This window comes from Cyanistes caeruleus, chromosome 20 (assembly GCF_971803275.1).
Source record: "Cyanistes caeruleus chromosome 20, bCyaCae1.hap1.1, whole genome shotgun sequence".
NCBI classification, from domain to species: Eukaryota; Metazoa; Chordata; class Aves; order Passeriformes; family Paridae; genus Cyanistes; species Cyanistes caeruleus.
The window spans coordinates 5611807-5634029 of record NC_141720.1 but is presented as its reverse complement, the minus strand read 5'-3'; the positions used below and the strand labels follow the sequence as shown (position 1 = coordinate 5634029).

The 22223-nt window shown below is 45.0% G+C and overlaps 1 protein-coding gene across 5 annotated transcripts in view; it reads right to left on the bottom strand.

Moving 5' to 3' along the window:
• The window catches only part of FUBP3 (far upstream element binding protein 3), a 39190-nt gene that overhangs the window by 3062 nt on the left and 13905 nt on the right, over window positions 1–22223 (bottom strand). For 3 of the 5 annotated variants that reach the window (XM_086858160.1, XM_086858162.1, XM_086858164.1), the window contains 13 exons: window positions 21899–21932; window positions 20250–20299; window positions 18652–18723; window positions 17890–17947; window positions 15163–15325; window positions 14208–14306; window positions 12167–12271; window positions 11675–11777; window positions 10937–11037; window positions 9560–9701; window positions 4884–5044; window positions 4119–4192; window positions 3538–3614 (listed from right to left, as the gene is read on the bottom strand). In XM_086858160.1, the coding sequence (XP_086714286.1) occupies window positions 3538–3614; window positions 4119–4192; window positions 4884–5044; window positions 9560–9701; window positions 10937–11037; window positions 11675–11777; window positions 12167–12271; window positions 14208–14306; window positions 15163–15325; window positions 17890–17947; window positions 18652–18723; window positions 20250–20299; window positions 21899–21932 (1239 nt within the window). The remainder of the gene's footprint in view (window positions 1–3537; window positions 3615–4118; window positions 4193–4883; window positions 5045–9559; window positions 9702–10936; window positions 11038–11674; window positions 11778–12166; window positions 12272–14207; window positions 14307–15162; window positions 15326–17889; window positions 17948–18651; window positions 18724–20249; window positions 20300–21898; window positions 21933–22223) is intronic. The other 2 variants (XM_086858161.1, XM_086858163.1) reach the window with 1 other exon arrangement.

Here is a 22223-nt window from a genome sequence, read left to right as displayed (position 1 = left end):
ACAGCTGCCCAGACTTGACACTTCAGCTTCCAGTTTTCTGCACTGTTGGGCATCTTCAGTTCAGCGGAAGCTGAGGAAAAGCTTGAGTTCCTGATCTCACCTCATCTGCTGAAGGGCATGAAGCCAAATGTGGCCCTGCTGGGACCTGCTCAAGCCAAAGCACATGGCTGTGAGCTGCCCGGTCTGCAATCAACCACCCTGGTCTCCCAGTCTGCTTGTACTCAGTGCAGGAGAGCTGAGACCCATCACCTCCACAGTGCTGCCAAGGGAATGGCCATCTTTTGAGTCACCTCACATGTTTCTCATCCTTCACTCCTGCTCTTCTCAGTGGAGCAGAGCTCAGGGACCCCTGTGGGCAATGCCCCTGCACACACACGAGCCTCCGGTGCACAAGCTGCACAACTCCAGGGCAGCCACTCAGCTCCCAGCTCCCCAAGGTGCCAAGAGCCCTGCACAGGGCACAGTCTGCTCCACCGCCCCCAGGGCACAGCCCAGGCATCACTGAAGCAGCAGCCTCCACATCCCTGAACAGCCACAGCTGGCTCACGGTGCCATCTCCAGGTTCCTACACTGCTCCAAGGAAAGCGGTGCCAGTCTCCTCACAGATCCCAAACCTTGGGCTCCACCCAGCAGAGTCCCCACCTCTGAAGCACTGAGACTGTTACAAGTCAAGTGTTACAGCAGGGAGAGCCCAGCCAGGACAGAGGCAGGATACCTGCCCTTCCCACACTTCCCTGGATCCCGATGGGAGCACAGAGCCCCCAGTGAGACACAGGGCAAGCAAGCAGCAAACACAGCACCTGGGAGCTGCAGACAGGCACAGCAGGAGCGGGGAGCACAAGGCCCTGCACACAAGGGGAGCAGGCAAGGACAGAGGACACGCGTGGAGCAGAGCGCTTCCCATCCCATCCCAGCTCCAGGCACAGCCCAGCCCTGACACCGGCCCAAGGGGGGCTTTGAAGTGGGGGGAAGGGGGAAATAATACACTGCAAGTGTGAAGTGGGTGGAGGGAACAGGGCAGCAGTGTCCTGTCCAGGGGCATAAAAGCGGGTTAAAAGACTTGACCAACGCTACAAGTCAGGACCTTTTCTGGCAGAGGTCAAGGCTGCCTCAACTGTCCACCTGCTAATGCCAACAAAGGACCTCCTTCAATGCCTTTTCTTCTCGGAGAATTACAGTCCACAGCAGGCTGAAAGGACACGCAGCTAAATGCATTTCACAGCAAAATGTTTCCCCAGCCAGTTAATTTATTTAAGATGGGGGAAGTAATTAAAATCTAAATACATGTGTAGGGGGTGGGGGTCTGCCCCTCCTCCCACAAGGACGGCACTTGAGGCTGTCCCCAGGACGCTGGCGCTGTGACAGGGCTGACAGAGCTGTGACACATGGGCTGCAGCACTCGGGCAAGGGACCCTGCACAAGGCTGTTTTCAAATTAAAAAGTACAAAAGCAGGTATTTACCTATTTCTTACAACACTCCTCCTACACCTTGGTGAGCTCCACCTGGGCACCAGTGCAGCAGAGGAGAGTGGTGGAGGTTCTTAAAGCATTATGTGTGTGTCCCCTCTCCTCACCCAGCCTGCCTTCAGTGTGCCTGGCTACAAACAGGAACAGGGAGCGTCCTAAGCACACGTGGAATTAGGGAGCCATCACACTCAACAGCAGGAATAAAACATCTGCCTCCAAAAGACGGCAGTGTGGGGCTAAACCCACACAGGGGAAGGGCAATGGCAAGGCAGGAAGCTCCAGGGGTTTTGGGAGCCACCTGAAACCTGACAGTGTAAAATTGTCATCACTGGAGTATGAACTGCATTACTGGTCATCAGGGGGCTCAAGGGGGCTGTGCTTCCTACACCAGGCTCCAAATCCAGGAGGGGTGAGCCTGAGGCACTATTATCTGCTGCAGGAAGGGAGATTCTTCTTTCCCCAGGGACTGGTGGGCAGCATGAAGGGATGTTTCAGGAAGGTGAAAAATAAGTTACCAAGATAAGTTTCTAAAGCCATCTTGCAAGGCAAAGAGCAATGCAGTTTTGTAAGCATTTATTCCATGGCTCTATGGAAGATAAAAAGTTATTTTTTTTTCATGGAGCTTTCCCTGCTGCACTGACTGCTCTGCTTTCCAAAACTCAGGGAAGTTCAGAACCCTTGGGGGTGCAAAGCAAAGGAGCAGAATAACAATTTTTCCTGTAAAACGAGTTAATGAAAAAACACTCTTCTTCAGTACCATACTATTTCACTCCTGGTACAGAAGAAAAGTCAATTGAAGCCCACCAGTGCATTTTCACATGCTGAAACCAGATCAACTGCTGACCTTCTCCAGGACCTTAAAGCTCAAAGGGAAAGTCATCATTTCTAGACTGTAATTGCTAAGAGACAGGACTCAGACAAAGTTTAACACACACTTCCATGCAGGGTTGCCATATGCCACCACAGCACACATTTCAGAAGTGCACCAAGTTAACAAAGCAGCACTGAGATTTCCAAACTTCACATATTCACAATATCATAAACACCCAAAGGTGAGCAGTAGTACAGGGAATCACAAATGGGATTGCAGGCATTGTCCCTCCAATGATTCCCCTACCTCAGCAACCTCAAAGCGTGGAAATTTATACCAAAGTTCATAATCTACTTCATTGCTAAATCAGCCTTAGCAGTGAAAAGCATCTGCCATTAAAACACTTTAAAATTAAACTAAAGCTAAGCACCAAAAGGTGTGTGTGGGGGGAGTAATGAGACCAGACCATTTACAAGCTCATATTTCTTAAAAAACTGTGACTGCAAGGGTCCTTAGGACATTACCACCATCATATGAGCTTTGAGATTACCAAGCAGGCACAAATCTGCTCTGTTCAGGGCAAACCATTCCTCTGGCTGTTGGAGACACAGGATGATGCAGCTACAGCATCACCACCAGCATTTACTACTTCAATTATTCTGAAAAGGTGACTCTCCATTCCAAAATGCTCAGTTTGGACTCAACAGGATTTCAGGAAAAAATGACCAGTACAGGAGCCCTGCCTAACCTTCCTTCCATTTCTTGCATGTATCTCCCCTGTTGTTCCATCAGTCTGGAATTTGAACAGTGAGAAAAGCTTGTAAAGAACAATTGAATAAGAAAATAAGCAAGAAATTAAAAGGTTGAGAACAAAAAGATGTGAGGGCTCAGCACCAACAGTGTGCCTATTAGAGGCAAGTGTGGTGGGCAAGTGCTTGTCTGGAGAATCCTGGGAGAAGAGAGCTGGGGGCAGGAATTTTTGTTAGAGAGGAACAGACAGCAAGGACCAAGTTTCTACCCAAAGAGCAAAAAGAGGCAATAAGCAGTTAAACACACAAAAAGCAAAAACGTTTTCCACGGCCTTCAGCTTGTTCTGAGCTCAGCCACCACCATGTGCCTCCACACATCTCTTCTGCTCAGGAAATCATTCTGCTGTTTTCACACACGTGGTCTCATGGGTGAACTTGCCTTTTGCAGGCACAAAGCAGAGACCACAAAGGGAACACCACCCCACCTCCAACCCAGGTCCTGGCACTTACTTGGGACTTGCTGTCCAGGCTGCTGCCACGTCTGGTAGGTACTGCCCCAGCCCTGTGTCATGAACGCCTGAGGACCACTGCAGAGGACAAAAAGCCATGCTCAAGTAGACAATAAAATACTTACCAGGCCACAGACACGAAGCTGCCCAGAGAAGCTGTCACTTATAATCAGCAGCTGCTGAACAAACAGTTGAACATGGGAGCAAAAGGGAAGCTGTGCAGGTGGGAAGTGCAATGTCCTGCCTTGGTATCAGTCTGTTCATGAAGCCAAGGTGAAGATACATCACACTGGACAGCACTCTCTGTGCTCTATGCAATTCAGGCTTCTTCCCATGCTCTCACTGCACTAGAGATAGGAATTCTAGAGATGCCAATACCTACCTGGTGTGTCATTTAATAGATGAAATCTTTCCTGTAGTCAAGCTTAAAGGACTGAGCTCACTTGCTTTTGCTTCTGAATGCTCAATCTTTTAAAGGCTCCACTCACACCCCACCCCTGCAGGGCCCTCCACTCTTCTCCCAGCACTTTCTAGCTCCCAGTCATCCCCCCAGCCCATGGGTGAGGAGATGCAGAAGCTTACTTTTGATGAGGTGTAGCAGGTGCTTGGCTGAACGGACTTTGACCAAATCCTCCAGGTCCACCCATGCTGGTACCCTGTCACAGAATCCACAAACATTTAATGCCAGCTCCAAGTACAGGGTGGAGGCAACTACTATGAGTAGTAAGAAAGGAGAGAAACAGCCTGGGACACGTGGATCCTGAAGTTGGTGTTAAGCCTTCTCCTCTCAAGGAATTCAGCATGAAGGCAGATTTTCAGCTTTGCCATGCCCCAATTCAGTATTTTCCATACTTTTTTACTGAAATCTCCCCATTCAGTAGTACTGCAGCCTGACCTTACTAAGCTTCAATACCACAGCACTGCATTAAGTGTAATATAAGTCATCCTGAACTTACAGAGCAAGGAGTTGAGTGTTTTACTTTCGGGATGATGCTGCCAGGACTGTGTCATTCTCACACAATGACACTATTGTCTTCCTTTCAAAAATCTCCTTTTGACAGCCCTTTCATACCTTATTATTGCTGTTCTTCCCTCTCATATAGCTGTATACACTACCCAGGACTATGTCAACAGTCAAATCCTTCTGGGACCACAGCAAAAATTAACCAAATGGATGCTGGAGGGCTATCAAGTTCAAGCCAGCTGCTAAGAGGCAAATGGTTTTGAAGCTGAGTAATGCAAGCACGCGCATTCCGTGCCATCCTGTGAGTCCAGGCTTACACGTACCCAAGAGTGACAACAGCACATCTGAAAGGAACAGAGCAAGAGAGCAGAGACAGAACTTACACCAACTTTCTCATCTATGAGATGTCTAGCGAGCTCGATTTGCTGGGGGACCCCTCTGATTGTGAATATTCTTACGCCAGGGTCTGTGTTTGGGGGTGGGTTTCTCTGCAGCTCCACATGAGCTCCCGACTGCTGATTTATGCTCTTGATGTTCTCACCACCTGAAGAGAAGAAAGCCAAGACATAAGGACGGATATTCAGCATCTCTTTCCATAAAACCATATCAAAGTCAGATCCTGGAAATGGACTACAGTTTCAGTCACCTTCTGTGTGCCTCAAGAGAGGTGGGCAGAGGATGGCAGCAGCAAAAAAAAACCTGCAGTACCTGAGCTCAGGCTACTCCTTTAATCTTCCTCACAAATATAACCTGAAACCTTGAGCTACTGTAACAGTTTTTGGGGTCACAGATGATGCTGCTTAAAGAACACATAAGCCCCACTAAGTGCCCACTGCCAGGCTCCCAACAAGATGCAGCATGACTGGGACACACTTTGACAAAGCACATGCAAAACCTGCACTGACTGAATTCCATTGTTTTTGCACAGCTATTCAAACCCTCTATGAAATGAAGGTCACCTGCAATCTAAGCATGCTGGTTTTTCTTCTTTTCTTCCATCACTAAGGAAAAAAAGCCACCAGCCACGTAACAAAGTTTAAGCCTTCTCCCAAACATGAGCTGTTTGACAGGTTATTGCCTTAAAGCAGCCTCTGCTTACAAGGTTTCCTATTCACCCTGCAGCCACACATCCCTCCACAGCCATGGCAGCACACAATTCCAGGCTGTCTCCTGCTATTTCAGAGTTAGCTGTGCATGCAGTGACCATGTCTGGCTCGTTTGCCATCTGGATGCACACGAGCCCAGGAGTGCTTCCAGCAGGATGCAGCAGGGCCAGTCAAAGTGGATCTGATTTCCTCAAGACCTGCTAGGTCCTGGTCTCTTCATGAAATTTGCTTAACAAAAGCCTCAGCCAATGTTACAATGGTTCAATTCTTCTTTTGGAAGCTCACACAACTTACCAGCTCCACTCAACTGGAGAAATTAAAGGGTATGGGTAAGGAAGGGGTTTTACAACTTTTAAATCACAAACAAAAAAATCACCAGCTCAAAAGATAGACAGCAAGCAGGACAGACAGCAAAGGAAACTAATCAGAGATTTTTGTTTGGTTTTCATTAAAAAGCATCTCCAAAAATAAATGCCTCCATTTTGCTCACATTTCCATCTCTATACATCCAGCACAACTTCAAAACAAACTGTGGATGTTGCAGACACTTGTTCATTTCATTGTAATGGACTTGTGACCTTTTTAACATTTTAAAGCCTTCCTGGGGAAGGGAGGAGGAAAAGTTGCCAAAGGGCAATTAACTCTTTCTAAATGAATTTTTGAAGATGCATTTAACAAAAGATAATCATGTCACATCCTTGGGCAGACAACTGGGATTGTATTGTGCAGCCAAAAGCCAACCCACTTACTTTCAGTCAAGCATGGGAAAGGAGTAAGATGAAGTTTCAAAACCAAGAAGGTTTTTTTTGTGTCATGCTTTTGTCTGCTGCAGATTTGTTTGAAGCTCTGGTTTTTACATATCGAGGTGAGATCTGAATCAACAGCCATTTCATTTGCTTAGTGAAAACAGAGGACCCTTTCAGGCAACACAATTTGAAGGAGTGGCACAACTTCTTTACTGGGTGACAGAGGCACAACCAGAGGTTGCTACTTGCACTGCAGACTAGTTTCTCCTTCCAAAAGGGGATTAAAAATCGAAGCATTCTCAAACTGGAAGCAAGGAGAATAGAGATTTCAAATCATTGCCCCATTTAGCATTCAGCACCAAGCCTGTGGGTTGTTGGGCCTGTTTCTACAGCAGATCCCTCCTACACCACACAGCAGAATTAAGTCAGCTGCCTCTCCAGGTTTGCTGGGAGACTGCAAGCTCCTACCCCCACAGCAGAAGGACTCGTTGCCCTTGTCCTCTTCACCCTGCAGCCTGGTACATGTCAAAGTGCTCCCTCCCAGCCGAGCCACCCCAAGCCAACCTCCAGACCATGCAAATTCTGTGACGCAGCCGCGCTGCCGGAAGGAGTTCTCTTCCCCACGGCGAGGCGAGCCGCTCGGCACATGGTGGCTGTCTATAGAGCATTCATCCTGCTCCATTCTTCCACCTGATGGGGGGCAGGAGCGATCCAGGAGCGGCCTCCCGGCTGGACGTGAAATCCTAAAGCAATTAATCAAACCTGCTCAAAGGCCGAGCTGACAAGAGCCAGGCCGGCCGCGGTATCTGTCAGGATTGCCGTATTTATCATGGAAATCCAGGGGGGCCCAGGGAGGCGGTGGCTGTTTCCAAGCACCACCAAACACAGACAGACTTTGACATGTGTATGGCGCTCGCCTCCACCCTTCCTCGGGGCCTTTGGGAAAGAAAAGCTGCACCTACCCACCCTCCAGGGGAAAAAGCCACGCGCAGGATCTGCAGGGAGCCCCACCAGCTCCTAATAGCTCACGTTCCCAAGCTGAGATGTCCACAAGAAAAAGGCACCAGCTCTTCTGTCACATATGCAGCAGAAATTGAAGTGAGGAACTTCCCAGCCTCCCTTTTTTTCCTGTTTCTCGAGTGGTCAGAGGGAGCTGGGAGCACAGGAGCAGTTACCAGGTCAGATCACACACACCACACCTGGCTGTCCAGGGCAGGGTCAGCACCCTGGGCTCGGCTGCTGATCTCGAGACCAAGCTGATGGCCCAGAGTCCTCAGCCAGATGTTACAGAGAAGGCAAACAGCCCCATCCTGTATCACAGCAAGTAAAAACTGCTGGAAACTGCTCAGAAACTGTCAGGGAGCGCAGGGGTTTTCTAATTGGTCACTTTTAAGAAAACCCCACTAAGATCCCCTCTGCCCTGCACTGCCCCACAGGCAGTGGGGGAGGAAATAACAAGAATTGCCTGCCTTGCATCAATGTGTGGAGAGTGCAGCACATCCATGCTGGTCCAGACCCCAAAAGGCAACGCTACAGCCATCACTCACTTGACAAAAGTGAAGGCTGCAACAGCCTAAAAGCACAGGCACTGTGAGAACACTGATTACAAGGTGGTATTACAATGCTACCAGCACTCAAATCACCATACAACTAGTAATTAGTCACTCCAGAAAGCTTCTGATCTGGCCAAGTAAGAATCTCTATTTTGCTGTTGTGGAAACAAAGGTTAAAAGCCACCCTTCACCCCCCAGTGAGGTTGTGCCAGGCCCTGCACTTGAATGCTGGGACATTCACTCCACTACCTGCATTTATCTTTTCAGCACACAGTGCTCTCTGTAGTCACAAATGCTCCACTTCAGTGCACTGCTGAACAAGTGACCTTTTCTGATCCTTTATTAAAGATGACTAATGGATACAACAATAAAGTTTCATTATAATTTGATTTTTCTGTACTTATAAGTCTCACTCGTGGGCTTAAAATTTACTTCGCTTGATCTTTCGGCCAACTGGACTGTTCAGTGAGGACAAGCATAATCACTGTAATTTCTGCATAATGGAGAAAGCAGGTGGTTTTTCATACTGAAAAAAGTTTTCAGGTTTGTGAACAGGCTTGTGGCAAAAAACATCTGAAAACAATTGCAGCTGCAGGGCTGACCTGCCTGTGTCCCTGGTTATTCAACAGGGCAGGAGCTCAGGGTGCTGGGGGACAGGTCCATGGCAGGGAACAGCAGGGATAGACAGCAGGGAAAGAGGCTACAACAAGACTCACCACAAGCTCCCTCCTGCTGGGAGCACTCAAAGCCACTGAAACTTGGCCCAATGCCTTCAGGTCTCTGCTCCCTTTTCTGCTGCAGCTTATCTATTCCTATTCTATCCTCTGCTGAGGCTAAAAGCCAGCTTTGATTACTTAAATTCTAGTTCAGGCATATGTCATTCTTTCTGAAACAAGCAGATAGAAAAATGAAACTGCCTTAGCACAGACACATTGCAGCAGTTCAGAGCTAGAGAGTTTGTCTGCTCCTGATTCCACCCTATCTGCTGCTTAGTTTCCTAACCATCATGGGGTTGTTCTGGTTGAGAGGATGACTCCTCATTCATCTCCTTAGCATGAAGAGATCCACTGGCCAAGCAGCCAAGGGGCCTCCATGGCAGTGAACATGCTCAGCCAAGTGGCACAAGGTGCACCAGGCTTCTGTGCATGATCAGGTGCCAGCACAGAGGCAGAGAAATCCTCCTACTTCATTCATCACACACTTCAGGTACAGGGCTGGAAGCAGCTACTCTTATTACCACACTCAGAGAGCTTCTGTTTCCTCACACTGCACTCATAGAAATCCAGCATGATGAAATGACTGTTCTGTTTGTCCCTGATAATCCATCCTTCAAACAAATTCTCTGCAAAAAGAATCCACAAATGAACCTGCCTTTTCTCAGCCAGCTACTTGTTATAACAAGCTTATTTGACAGCTCTGCATTAAGAGCCTCTCTTACAGCCTGTGAACAAGGGCCTGGAGAATACAACTATGAGTGAGAACATCACAAAGAAAACATCCACAAGTGCTTACAGCTTATTCCTATGCTGCATTCACTGGGCACTAAACATCTACAATCACAGAAAACCCCAAAGCTTCTCTGTCAGCAGCAAAAACATGGCCATCCTGAGAGACAAGGATTGCAAGCTGTGGTGTTTGGAGTCACCAAACCCACCTTTGCCTATAACGAGGCCACACTTGTCAGCTGGAACAGTGTAGGTGATTTCCTGCATGCCTCCAGGTGTTCCAATGCTCCAGTCCCCACGGCCACGACCTCTTCCTCGGGCAACAGCCAAGCTTCCAAAGCCATCACGTTCCTTAGAAAGAAAAACATGTGTATCAGTGCTGTTATGCTGGCCCCAATGCACATTAGAAACAAAATAAAGCCAGGTCAGTTAAACTGCCTCATAATCAATGGCATTGAATTGAGATATTCCTGGACCTCAGTTTCACATTCAAGGTTTTGAAGCACTTTAGAAAAATGCCAAGTAATGTAGGTTACAGTTGCCTTCCTGATTCAGGAAGATATTCTTATTTATAAATGCATGCCTTTACATCTGCTGAAAGAAACCTATAAATAAACATCAACTACTAAAAGACTTTCAGTTTGTGATGGGGGGATCTCTTTAGAGCAAATAATGGATCTTGGCACTGGCACACACAAGTTCTTTCAAACCCTTTCAAGTGTCATCCTACTGGAATTACTCAGCAGAAATGCACATTTTCCAAAACTTCCAAAGGAAGCTTTTAAGTTCAAAGACACTTAAAGGACATACCTATTTTGGGTGAGTGATTTTCCCAAAGCAAATGCCATGGGCAGTCAGAGACTATCATGACAGACTTCAACATTTAAGTGAATCATTACAGCAAATTATGAAATCAAGTATTCAAACCAGGAATTTGGGCTAGAAAAGATATCAAGATAAACAAATTATGGACCTTGCTGGACAAATTATGTTCATGTTTCTGAAATGGCTTTAAGTTTTAATTCCTCGTAATACAAAGGGAATATATAACCTTCTTCAAGAGTCTGCCCCAGTACTTCACCCATCTTTGTACTTCTTGCTACTGTGTAATGCAAGGTGTTGGTGTGTCTTACAGCACAGTGACACAACACCTGAGCAGTCAGCACCTTCCTCCAGCAGACCAAAGGACTGGAGTCTGAAGATGGAAGATGAGGCACCACGGAGCACTGGCAATGCTCTGCTGTCTAAGCAGAGGCTCCAGTCACTGTCTGATGCTGATGGACTCCATTCCATCAGGTCACTGTTCCCAAACTTAACAACAACTAAGAAGGAGATAGATTTGGAGCTATAATGATGCCTCATAGGCCTGGAAATAGAAGACCTTCCCACAGTTCAGTTAGCCCACATTACATTAAAAGAACTTCCACCATAAACAAATAAACCTCAAATCCAGTAGCTCTGGGCAGCAGCCTGTGTGGCCTGCCAGGGGAGAACTGAACACTGCTGCTTTTCAGAAGATGGCTTCCATTTCTACATCAGCTGCCTGCATGCAGCCTACATTCCCAAAAAGCACTTCCAGAACCCACCTGAGCCGTGAGGATGAGCTCACTGATGATGTGTGCTGCATGTTGACACCGATCAGGGAGCCCCATGACCTGTGCGACTCTTTCAGAGCTAATCCCATCATCTGTGGAGAGAGGTGGCAAAGACTAAATTAAAAGCAGAAAACATCCACTTGCCAACAAAAGCCTCCTTCCAGCACCGCCACTGCTGGCAGCATTTTCACACCACAGAACTATCCCAGGAGCTACTGCTTCCCTCCACCTTCAGCCCCTCTTCCCTGGACTGAAAGAAGACAAAACCCAGCCCACACTGCAGAGGGAACAACATTCAAAACACTTTCAAATGTCAAAAAACCATGAAAGAGACTGATACAATTTTAAGAGGAAAAAAAGCAGGTTTGATAGGTGATCAGACAGCCAAGGACCCAGAGAAAGTTACTCAGAATTAATCAACTCCTGATCCCCAAAGGCTTTAATGTCCTGAAGGAGAATTCTTTAACAGGAAATAAAAGATTTTTGTTATTTTATTTATCTGTATAATTACCACTCACGACACGACTGTTGTGACATCTAACGTTTGTAAATGAGCTGTATATAATCTTACTCTCTGAAAGCCAGGAAGTGCATGAGGAGGCAGCACATCATATTTAAGTGGGTTTCAGAAAGAGACACAATGCACCTGTAAATGAGGAAAGCCTGGCTGCTGGAACCCAAAAGTGAAACACTTGTCAGAAAGCAATGGCTCTCCATCCTCACACAAACCTGGTTTAAATTGAATCCTAACTCCAGCATCATTCTGAATCTTTTTGATCATTTCTCCATTTCTTCCTATCACAATTCCAACAGCAAACCTGGGCACAGAGACCTGATGGGAAAGGCAAAGGAGTATGAAAGCGCAGAGAACTAGACTGAATGACTGATTTTACAAGGAGATGCTCTTAACTTTGAGGACAGGCCATGTTAGGCACCTCCAGGCTACAGAACTGCATCACTTGTGAAAAACACGTGGCCACAAATTCCTTCCCCACTAAATGAACTCTGCACTACAAGAATGCAGCTTAAAAAAGGACAATTATAAAGTGCCATCTGGGAGTCCACGAGAACTCCTCCTCTTTGCAGAGCCAGACTCAATTCTTCTGGCAAAAGAACACAACACATTTAAAGAAAAGCTTACAGGTTACAAGTGCATTTGGATGACTCCCCCCACTACCCATCCCACAGGGAGGTTAGCAGAGCACTGTGAAGGAAACGTACCTCTATGCTGCCTCCTCCCATTCTAGCACTGAAATCACTGCGTACGCCTCGGAAGTCTGCCTGATCTTTCTCTCGGATGATCTCCAGTACCATTTCCCTCGCTTGCTACATGGGGAAAGAAGTTACAGTTAGCTTCAAATTATTCTGCTTGCCCTCCTGGTGTTAGGGCCTCAGCTGTGGGTAATGGTCAGGCTTCAGGCAGAGAGATCTCCATCTGCTGAACGGCAACAGCAGTCTGATTTAGGATTTACCACAGTCTGTTCTTGCTGGCATCTTCTATGTCTGACAAAAACTGCCAGGTGCACAGGGTGGCAGTTTCTTGGGCACAGTTGCTTCCTCCAGTCTTTCAAAAGCACCCTTTAACTTCTAAAATATCTTTGATTTCTTTTTTGTTTTCTTTTTGAATAAAGGAAGTGAAAGCCCTTTCCTACTGATACAACTGAAACCAACACAGTAAGGTAGAAGTTGATGGTAGCATGGCAGAAGAGATCATGCCCACTAAGAGCTACAGAGCACATACCAAGGAGGCTGCTGGGCAGCACTGAGCTTACTGACTCTAAAAAGTTAAGCCCAAGTCTGCAGCAATCCAGCAAGACATTTTCTGAGACAAATGAATATTTTTCCTACCTACTGGCAGCACTCAAGGCCATTCACAAGCCTCCATGTAGCCCAGCTAATGAAAGTGTACCCTGGAAATTAGCCAACAGTAGTCACCAACAAAATAAAAAAAGCCTACATGTCAAACCCAAGCATTTGTTTCTCACTACTATCGGTCAAGCTTTTGACATCTTGGTTCTATTTCCAAGCTTGAGGACAGTGGTGAATCTCTCTCATTTTTACGTATTTTCCATGTCCTCAAGGTATTTTTAACAGAAAGAATCAACTCAAAGACATTTCAGAGATGCCAAGACAGAAATATGATGGAGAGATTTCATAGGGATTTGAGAGTTAAGAAACACTGTTGCAGCATCCACAGAATCCCACCAGACCCAAGGATTCATCACACTTCTTAAACACTTCCTAAGTGTGCTCAGCTTTAAGTGCCTCAAAGATCTTCCAGCTAGTGCAGTCTCCATGTTTCCTTGAAAGAAAGATGTGACAACAGCAAATCTTGCAAACCAGAAACTACCTGGGAAGTGGCAGCACTGAGAGCATGATTTGGTTAAAATTAGCCAGACTGTCTCTAAACTCCTTTTGCACAGCTACACCTCCAGAGTAAGAACTCTTTTTTGGGAAAAAAAAATAAAATAAAAATCCAAGCTTGCAATAAGAGCTTTGAAAAATACCATCCAAACACTATGCCTGAGCAACATCAACTGTTGCAGCACTTCATGATTAGGGAGATCCTATGAAACAGAACTACTTTTATTGGAGACAGGAATGCTAAGCTAGATTTAGGTACTTAGCAAGGTATGAAAGGCACTTGCTGAGAAGTGGAACATGCTGTGGCTGAACTTTAATGCTCTAATTCAGGCACTCCCATCATGCTGCAATCCCCCAGGCTCCAGCTGATGGAGGTTTTTTCTCTGAACTGCAGGTACATCCACATCTGCAAAACCATGACACAAGGAGACTGAGGCACCAATATTAAGCAAACCCCTTGGTTTCAGGAGTTGTTGTGGGATTGGTTTTTAATTACCTGCGTCGATTGGCTGTCTGAGATAGTTTTGTGAAATGTTTGCTGTCTCAAATGTGTGATTCAGTCACTCACTAAGAACCCATTCTCTTGAGTGACACAGAGCTCTCAATTTTGTCACACAGACTGGAAAGCATTTCCAAATGTACTTTCTCCAAACCCTCCTCCTCAGTTCCACTCCTACCCATGTGCAGTATTTATGTGGAGTGACAGCTCCTAAGTTATGCTGTAAAACAAACAACTCTGGTGTTTTAACTTGCTCTATTCAACCTTACAGAACCAACAAAACCAGGAAAGATTATTACATTTACAGTTGGATTTGACTCCATTAGATGCTCACATGTACACTCAGGTTTAAATTTCTCCTTAGTTCTCTTGGGCAACCAGTTTGCTTTTGTTACATACCTGTACTTTAAATGCATCTCCAGTAATACGGAGAGGTTTATCTGCTCCAGTAGGCATGGGACCATCTTGGATCATAATCATTTTCACACCTGTTCGCTCCTGAAGAAAAAGCACAGAGCAATTTTCTAAGCAGAGTCCCTAAAACAAGGGACTAGATTTTGGTCACTAAACATTGTGAAGGTCAAACCAGCACCGTTACAGAATGCACAAATTCAGGAACAGTCCTAGATTGTAAGGGATTGCCAGAAATTGTGCTGCTCCTGAGGTTCTCAAATAGCTGAAATCCTTGCAAGAAGAACCCCCTCTACTTCAACTACTGACTTTTCAGCCATTTCCAAAACCTGTAGCTGTCTGCATGTAACAGTTATTAAGAGACCAGCTTCCAATCCATGTGACAGAGGTCTAATCAGGGCACTCAAAACCCCTCCATTTTTGACCCTAGGTGTTTTGCTATAACCTTTTATTATTTAAAAACTTGTACCAGATGGAGGAATAAAGAACATCCAGGAACACAGTTTATACATAACACAACACTTAATTAGAAAGGGGTGGGATGAGCAAAAGAGATGACACATAGCAGCTCTACCACAGATCAGCAACAAAAGAGAAGCAGAGCACTCTACAAGAGCATGGCTGGCATTAAAAATACTGCAGAGCAGAGCAGACACGGCCCTTCCTTGGCTACAGAGATCCCCTCCTAAACAGCACGCACCAAGTGTTATCTACAGCACACAGGTTTCTGCCACAGCTCTGGCAAAACTCCACTACTTGTGTACTTGGGGCCACACTGATTTTGTAACACAAGACTGGATTTGAGTCCAATCTCCGAAGGCAGAAGAGTAGTCCCTGCTAGAGAAGGTTAGAGCATTCAAGGCTCTCCATTTCAGCCTGTTCCAGTGGACCTAGAGAAGCTGCAGTAGGGAAGAGAGCCCTAAAGGAAATGCATCTTGCGCACCTGCAACTGTTTTATTGTTTCACCTCCTTTGCCGATGACTAGACCCACTTTGGATGCCGGGATCAAAATCTCCTGAATGGTACTGTTGCCATCAACATCGTTGTGAAAACCAGGTCCGTTCCGACAGCGATCTACAATCTGCCCCAGTAGCCGTTTTGCTTGTCTTTGGAAAAGAATCGAGGGAAACAACCATTAGACAACATTGCTCCACCAAGAGACCAGGACCCATCGGAATGGAGAGCGATCGGGGAGAGGAGAAGTGGAAAGATGGAGGAAACCATAGTCAGCACAATGTTTGCCTATTTTCTGTTTAACTCTTTGGTGTCTATTTTCCCCTATCATGATTACTTATAAGCAGTTTGATTTTTGAAGGGGAAGAGAAAAGGAAGAGCAGCAGCATGCTCTGACCTCTTAGGAAGTTAAGGACAACAGTTGAACCACAGCACTTGGGGTGCTTACTTTGAATGAAGATGCTCTAGGTTACAACTCTTCTAACACATAAACAATAATAAAACTCAAGCTCTGTTCTCCTTCTCAGTCAAGACAAAAAGACACACACTGCTCTGATACTACCACAGCCCATGGATTAACCATTCTCTGATCAGTCACAGGCAACTGCTTAGCTCTTCTCTACCTGCTCTTACCAGCAGCACCAGAACACTGTCCTAACACAGCCTCTGCTCCAAGCAGTAGGTGCTGAAGCTACACCGCGAAGCGAGGCAGGGATACTGCAGCAGCCACCAGTGAAAGACTGGGTTCTTCTACTCCTGGTGAGAAGAGACACACAAAGAAGCATTTGGGAGATTAAAGATCCCTTCTCTAAAATCTTTAGCATGTCAGAGGTAACTGACAGGGTTTCCCTTCGTCTTGAAGAGCCCTATACCAGCACATCCCATTCCTGCCCTTGTCCCACAACCCTTCTGAAAGCAGAAGAAATTCACTGGCTCCCTGTACAGCCTAATGCAGCATCTTCCCCTCTCTCCACTTCACACCAAGCCATATCAGGCACCCTAAGGATGACTGACTTCTCTCTAGAGATTTGAGGAACCGGTACAAAGTCATCCCTTCAAGCAGACATTCCCCCAGGGCAGGCTCAGGGGGTGGTGCTCTAAGGCTGCAATCCGAGCAGAGCACTGCTTGCCCTTGACTTTCTCACAACAAAAGGGAAAAGGTGGAATTTCTGGAAGCCCATTTTAAATATTCTGGAAAAGTCTTAAGAGGTTTTATCCATCTGCCTTCATATTTTGTGCAAAGTTGTTTTAGTGACAATACAGAGACCACAACAGTTTTTACATAACGTATTTCAGATGAGAAGGGGTCACTTGGAAATTAACCCTATTAGCTTGTCACTGTATATAATTAATGAAAATATTCCTCACAAAACCCTTCTCAAAGAAGTCTGACACCTAGAATGGTTTCCTTACTTCATAAGTAGCCTTAAAAAAACAGTTCAAACAACCAATTTGTCAAGGATTTTATCACAAAAGTTAATTAAATTTCACTTAATGCTATGTCTACATTCACAAATTTAATAATTGTCTCACTTTTAAAGTTTACTCATGTTTTATTTAAAGACAGCCTTAGACACGAGTACATTTAACTACTTATTTTAGAACCACAAAGTCTTAACTACACCTCTCCCCCATTTTCCCACACCTGCATCTCATGAGGCATCCCAGCTTTTTACTATTTTGCTCTTGTTCTTAAATATCCTTTGTAAGGGGGGGAAAAAAACCATTTCAATATCAGCAAGAATACACTGCCTGCCCTATAATGTAAGTTTACCAATTGCATTTATTCTGACTCACTGCTTGCAGTATTATGGTAGAATAAGGAGATTTAAGTACCCTTAGATCTCTTTAGGAATGGAAGAATGATGAGTGTCTTCTCTTTAGAGAGACAGTCTTTGCACCAATGTATTTTCAAACGCAACTCAAAGATTTCCAGATGGATTTTAAAAAACCCACCTACCCAAAGGCTGGGGAGAGAAAGAGCAGCTCCATATGTTAAGTGTGTTCCTGTAAGCCTGAGGATCCTGGATCCAGTTCCAGCAGGAGGTCCTCAACTGGTTTGTGAGAGTCTCAAACTCAGCTCCTGGGAAGGGGGAGGGAGGAAACACTGTCCCTAAAGTTTCTATAGGTCTAAAGATAGAAATCCCTGCTGGCTGGCCACGTGTCTCTACCATGCAAGGAGCAGAATCAAGACTTGGGTTCAGTCCTTTGCTTCTTGTTGGCAGCAATGCAGAAACAAGCACCCAGTGGGCCTCATGCTGCTCTGCAACAACACCAACACCTCCAGGGTATCCTGGAGTGGCACCCACAGGCTTTAGAGGCCTCATGCAGCCCTTCTTCAGCTGGAAGGATGCTCATCTCAAAAGGAGTAGGGAAGCGAAGGGGAGAAGAGAAATGCCCCTCAACAGCTTAGCTCAGTATCCTGGAAAGCTGCAGTTACAAAACTGCATCCTAGGTGCCCTAAGAGCAACCTCACCCTGCGGAGGGGAATTCCAAGGAAATTTCTGCAGAGGATTCAAACTGCAAGTGGAAAAAAAGCCTTTGAGGTGCACAGTTTAAAGCATCAGACCAAGAGGTTCTATGCTCCAGAGACCCTCGAGTTTCTCTAGGCCAACATTTGCTGGTGTGGCTAACAACCAAGTAGCACCACTGACAGAACACAGCATTAGGGAGAAGAGAAAGAAGGAAAAAGGAGAGAAATGAAATCAGAACTCACTCAATGCTCTCTGGTGTCCCAGTGAGTACACAGGGCCTCTCAGGCATCCCACCACTGTCTGCAAAGGATACAAGGAGAAAAACTTGTGATACACGGAATTAAAAATGTGGCAGCTACTTCAGTGACCATGAAGCACCCTATGGAAGCACCACCCACCTGCACACATAGCATGCTAAAGAATTCAAAGACATCCAGGATCAACATATTTTAAACGATTTACAGGATGTCTGCATTCTTTTAAAGCCTTCCCCACCAATTAAAGGGAGGGATAAAAACTCAGATACTGATCGACAGTTCCCTGCACAGTCTTCCCCAAAGCAAACTGGCACCAAATGATCCCGTTTGGATGAATGGTCTCATTTTTATGATGCAAAGCAAGCTGTTTGGAGAACTGCTGCCAATCCTCCTGAAAATCTTCTGCCAGGAGCTAGAGCTGACCAGATCAGTCAGAGGCAAACCACAGAGCTGAGCAAAGTGAGAAAACTCAACAGCTTCAGGTCTAAGCACAACATGGATCATTCATTTGCTCTGCAATCATCTGCTGGTTAAATCTAGTTCTCTCACTGTTCCATTCCCCAAACCACCTGACAAACCTGTTTCCCACCCTGGTTGGGAGGTGGGTCCCACAACAGCTCTCCCATGGCTGTCTGTATCCATGTTAATGGTGATGACACACCACAAGCATGGGAAGTGCCTGATCTAATGGACACAACACCCTTTGACATTAAAACCTGCTCACGCACCACACAAAGAGGGGCTTACCTGGAGCAATTTGAATTTTGCAGCCAGACTCTATCTGAATTCGTGAGATCTGTTCTCCTCCCCTGCCGATTACTGAAATGAGTTCAACAAGCATCAGAACAAACTGTTTTTCCTGGAAACTGCAGAGCACCTTCCCCCTTTTACTCCGCTGCAGCTGTCTATAAAGGAACAGTTTGACTCCAGGATTGCAGAAGAGGCATCCACAGCATGACCAAATTTATCATAGCAGACAACCATTAAAACATTGCTGAACATTATTCTATTTGTTTGGAAAAACAAACCAAAAAAGCCTGTCTTGCACAGGAATGGAAATAAATAAGTATAAAAGAAATAAGGCACTTGTCTGGGTGATGCTAGGAGAGTAATTTAAGTACATCTTGTTCAGCCTGAACGAATAAGCCAGTTATGTGGGGTACTAAAAGAGGTAGGCTTGTTTCTTTATAATTCCTATTTCACTGCTATTTTTGAATGGGCATGCTATTGGTCTGTCTGCACTCAGAGCCACATCCCAAAATGCTCTATCAACCTCCAGGGAACACAAATATCCCTCTCCCTTAACTCTCAGAGTTGACACATCGCTGTTTCACAAGACACCCAGAGCATAGAGTGTGCCAATCACCATTCCTACCCTTCCCAGACTGCAAAACCAGCAAAGCTGTCAAGTCAATCAGGTATTCCTGGCTCAGGATGTTCCCAAAGAAGCATCTCAGCCATGGGGTTGCATCCCCCTGTATCTGTCTGTCCCTGAACCAGGGTGAGACACAGATGATGCCTGTAAGCTCCCCTCTCCCAGGGCCAACATCCTCCATGTGTTGCACCAGCACTGGTAAATGAAGAGATCTGGCAGGAGAGGAGGGATTCCTTTGCAGGAATTTGAGTTACAGTCTTACAGTGTCTTTAGAGTCGGGACAAAACTTGGCGCACTATGGGGTAATTACCACGGCCTGTTATTTTCCTCTTTACTCTCCATATATCAAATTGGAAGGGATACACAGAGACCCAGCAGTGGAAGAGTCTATGCAATCACTGCAGTAACACATCAGCAGGAGGTGCCATTGAAAGCCAGAGTAATGATCATTAAGAGGAAGAGAGAAATTAGGATCAAGGGTTTGAAAGAGAACAGTATCAGGAATGCAAATATAGGAAAAACTCCCGTCTGGTTGTGTTTCCCTGCAGCAAATGTGTGAGAAATTTAAAATTCTGTTTAACTTGTGTTTAGTCAACTCATATTTTAACATTTAAATGTTGTTTTTCTTCCTCAACTCTCACAGTTTTGCATACGCAAAGCAAAATGCTACAATGAAGGGAAATAAATTCACTTTTGACTTGTTTATATACTATGCTAATGGGAATTTAAGAGAAAACCACTAAAATGCCCAGTAACTTGTACCAAACATTCTTGTTCTTATTACTGGGACACCAAGCTTTTCCATGAAATTTGCATCTGGATTTTAAAACATAGATCCTCTGTTCCCCATGAAGACAGCATTAAACAAGGCTTATCCAAGGCTAATAAGCACAAAAACTTGTGTGAGAATCAACAGCATTCCTGCACAGGAAACACATCAAGAAGCATCAAAAGCATCCAAGGTACTTACTAAATCCAACCATTTTATCAGGCACTTTGAACTCTTCTGTTATTACAGCCCTAAAAAAAAAAACAAAGGGGAAAAAAAAAAAAGGAAGAAAACCCCATCAAAGTCATTACAAAGAACAATTTGGAAGAAACAACACCCCTACCACAGAGCCTGGGCTCAGCACAGGGATTCTGCACACACAAGTAAAAGCACATCAGTGTCAAAATCATTTGTATTGGAAGGGAGCTCTCATGGTCACACAATTCCTGCCATGCTGGATCCATTTCCAGTCTATCTCCAGTATCTTGAATGGAGCTGATGGAAGAAGTTCTTTTTGTCATTCTTGCTCCAGACAGATTTAACAAAAAAAAGTGTGAAGTTTCCTTATTATTGAGCCTGGACCTTCCAAGCAGCAGTGTCTGCCCAGTGCTTCTGGATATTCTCTTCCCAGGAGACACCAACCAAAGTCAGTCCTGACATGAAATCCCCCTTCTGATATTCACAGGTTTGGTGTTTTGGAATTTTTTTTTCACCTGATTGTCCTTATTATTCTTTTCCTTGGAATTAATAAAAATTGTCTTCAATTATCCTCTGAATTCTTATCTCAAGACTTCCATACCTACTGCTCTTTGGACATTTTCAATGCATCTGCTTCAAAACAAATCACTCCAAGCAGTTTCCTAAGACCTGACCATAGTCAAGTAGAAAGGAATTAACTTGGACTGTTTTTTTCTTGAGCTGTTTATGTCTTGTGGAAAACATAACACCATGAATACGGAATTTGCAAATATGCATTATATACATTTTGTTTAACAATCTCAAAAGCAATAGAACTGGTGTTCTATAAGTAAGTTCAATGCAGGTTTTGTAGGGAGGTATATTAAAATCTTCTCATTTTTTTGCTTTAGATCAGTTAGGAAAGGTATAAAATACACACTAGACTTGATTAGCTAAGCTGCAGATAAAGTACTTACACTGCCTACCCTTTTCTAGGATGCTCCAGCAGGACATCAGCTTTAACTTAACCATTAAAAATTTAAGGTTCTACAGCCTTCATGCACATTGTTTGTCCCTTCTGCTGAGGCCCCAAACAGCTGGTTAGGATGGAAATGCACTATTATTCGCCTTCAGGCTAATCCAGCTTTAGAAATGCTATTCCCTTCAAAACAACACAGAAAACTCAAGAGCAGGATTTGAGAAAAACTAAGAATTTTACATTTTTATTGGATACTGAGACATGCTGGTTGACAACTTATACTTGCTTTAGTCTTCCCAAACCAACTTTGACAAAGGAGTCATCCCAGGTCATATTACACCAAGAAAACTAAATAATAACAACAACAACAACAACATGTGTCTGTTGGATATTTCCACCTTTTGTCAAAATGCCAGACCTTTTTTCATTTTTTCTTTCCTGCCCCCTGCCAGGGCAGGCGAAGGGAAAGGAGAAAGAATTTATTCTTTTTGGTCCTCCAGATTTGCAGGGACCAAATCCAAGTTTCAGATCAACTCGTCTTTTTTCATCAGAACAAACTACCCAGGCTGTAGAAAACCCAAGCTGACAGTTTTTCCACATTCTCAACCTCTGACTTCCTAACACTACTACAGATGGCAGATCAATAAACAATTAGAATTGATCAATAAATAATAAAACATAACCCACTGCTTACCTTTGATGTACCAGGGCCCCTAACTGGTTACCTACTGTGGCAGAGAGAGAAAAAAGGGAAAAAAATCAAAGCATTAGCACGGATAAACTAACTTCATCCCTATAGAAAAAGAGTTCTTACCGTTTCATCAAAAAAGAAAGAAAAGCAAAACAGTAATTTAGGTTCAGTGGCTGAAATGAATGCATTATGTGGTACAAAACAGGAGGGGATTTCTTGATCAACACACACCATAGCCCAGTGTCCAGCTGAACACAGGATAGGGAATTGATCTGCATCTCCCCATGCTGAGAGTCATGGGAGAAAATCCTGCCTGCCCAAATCCAAA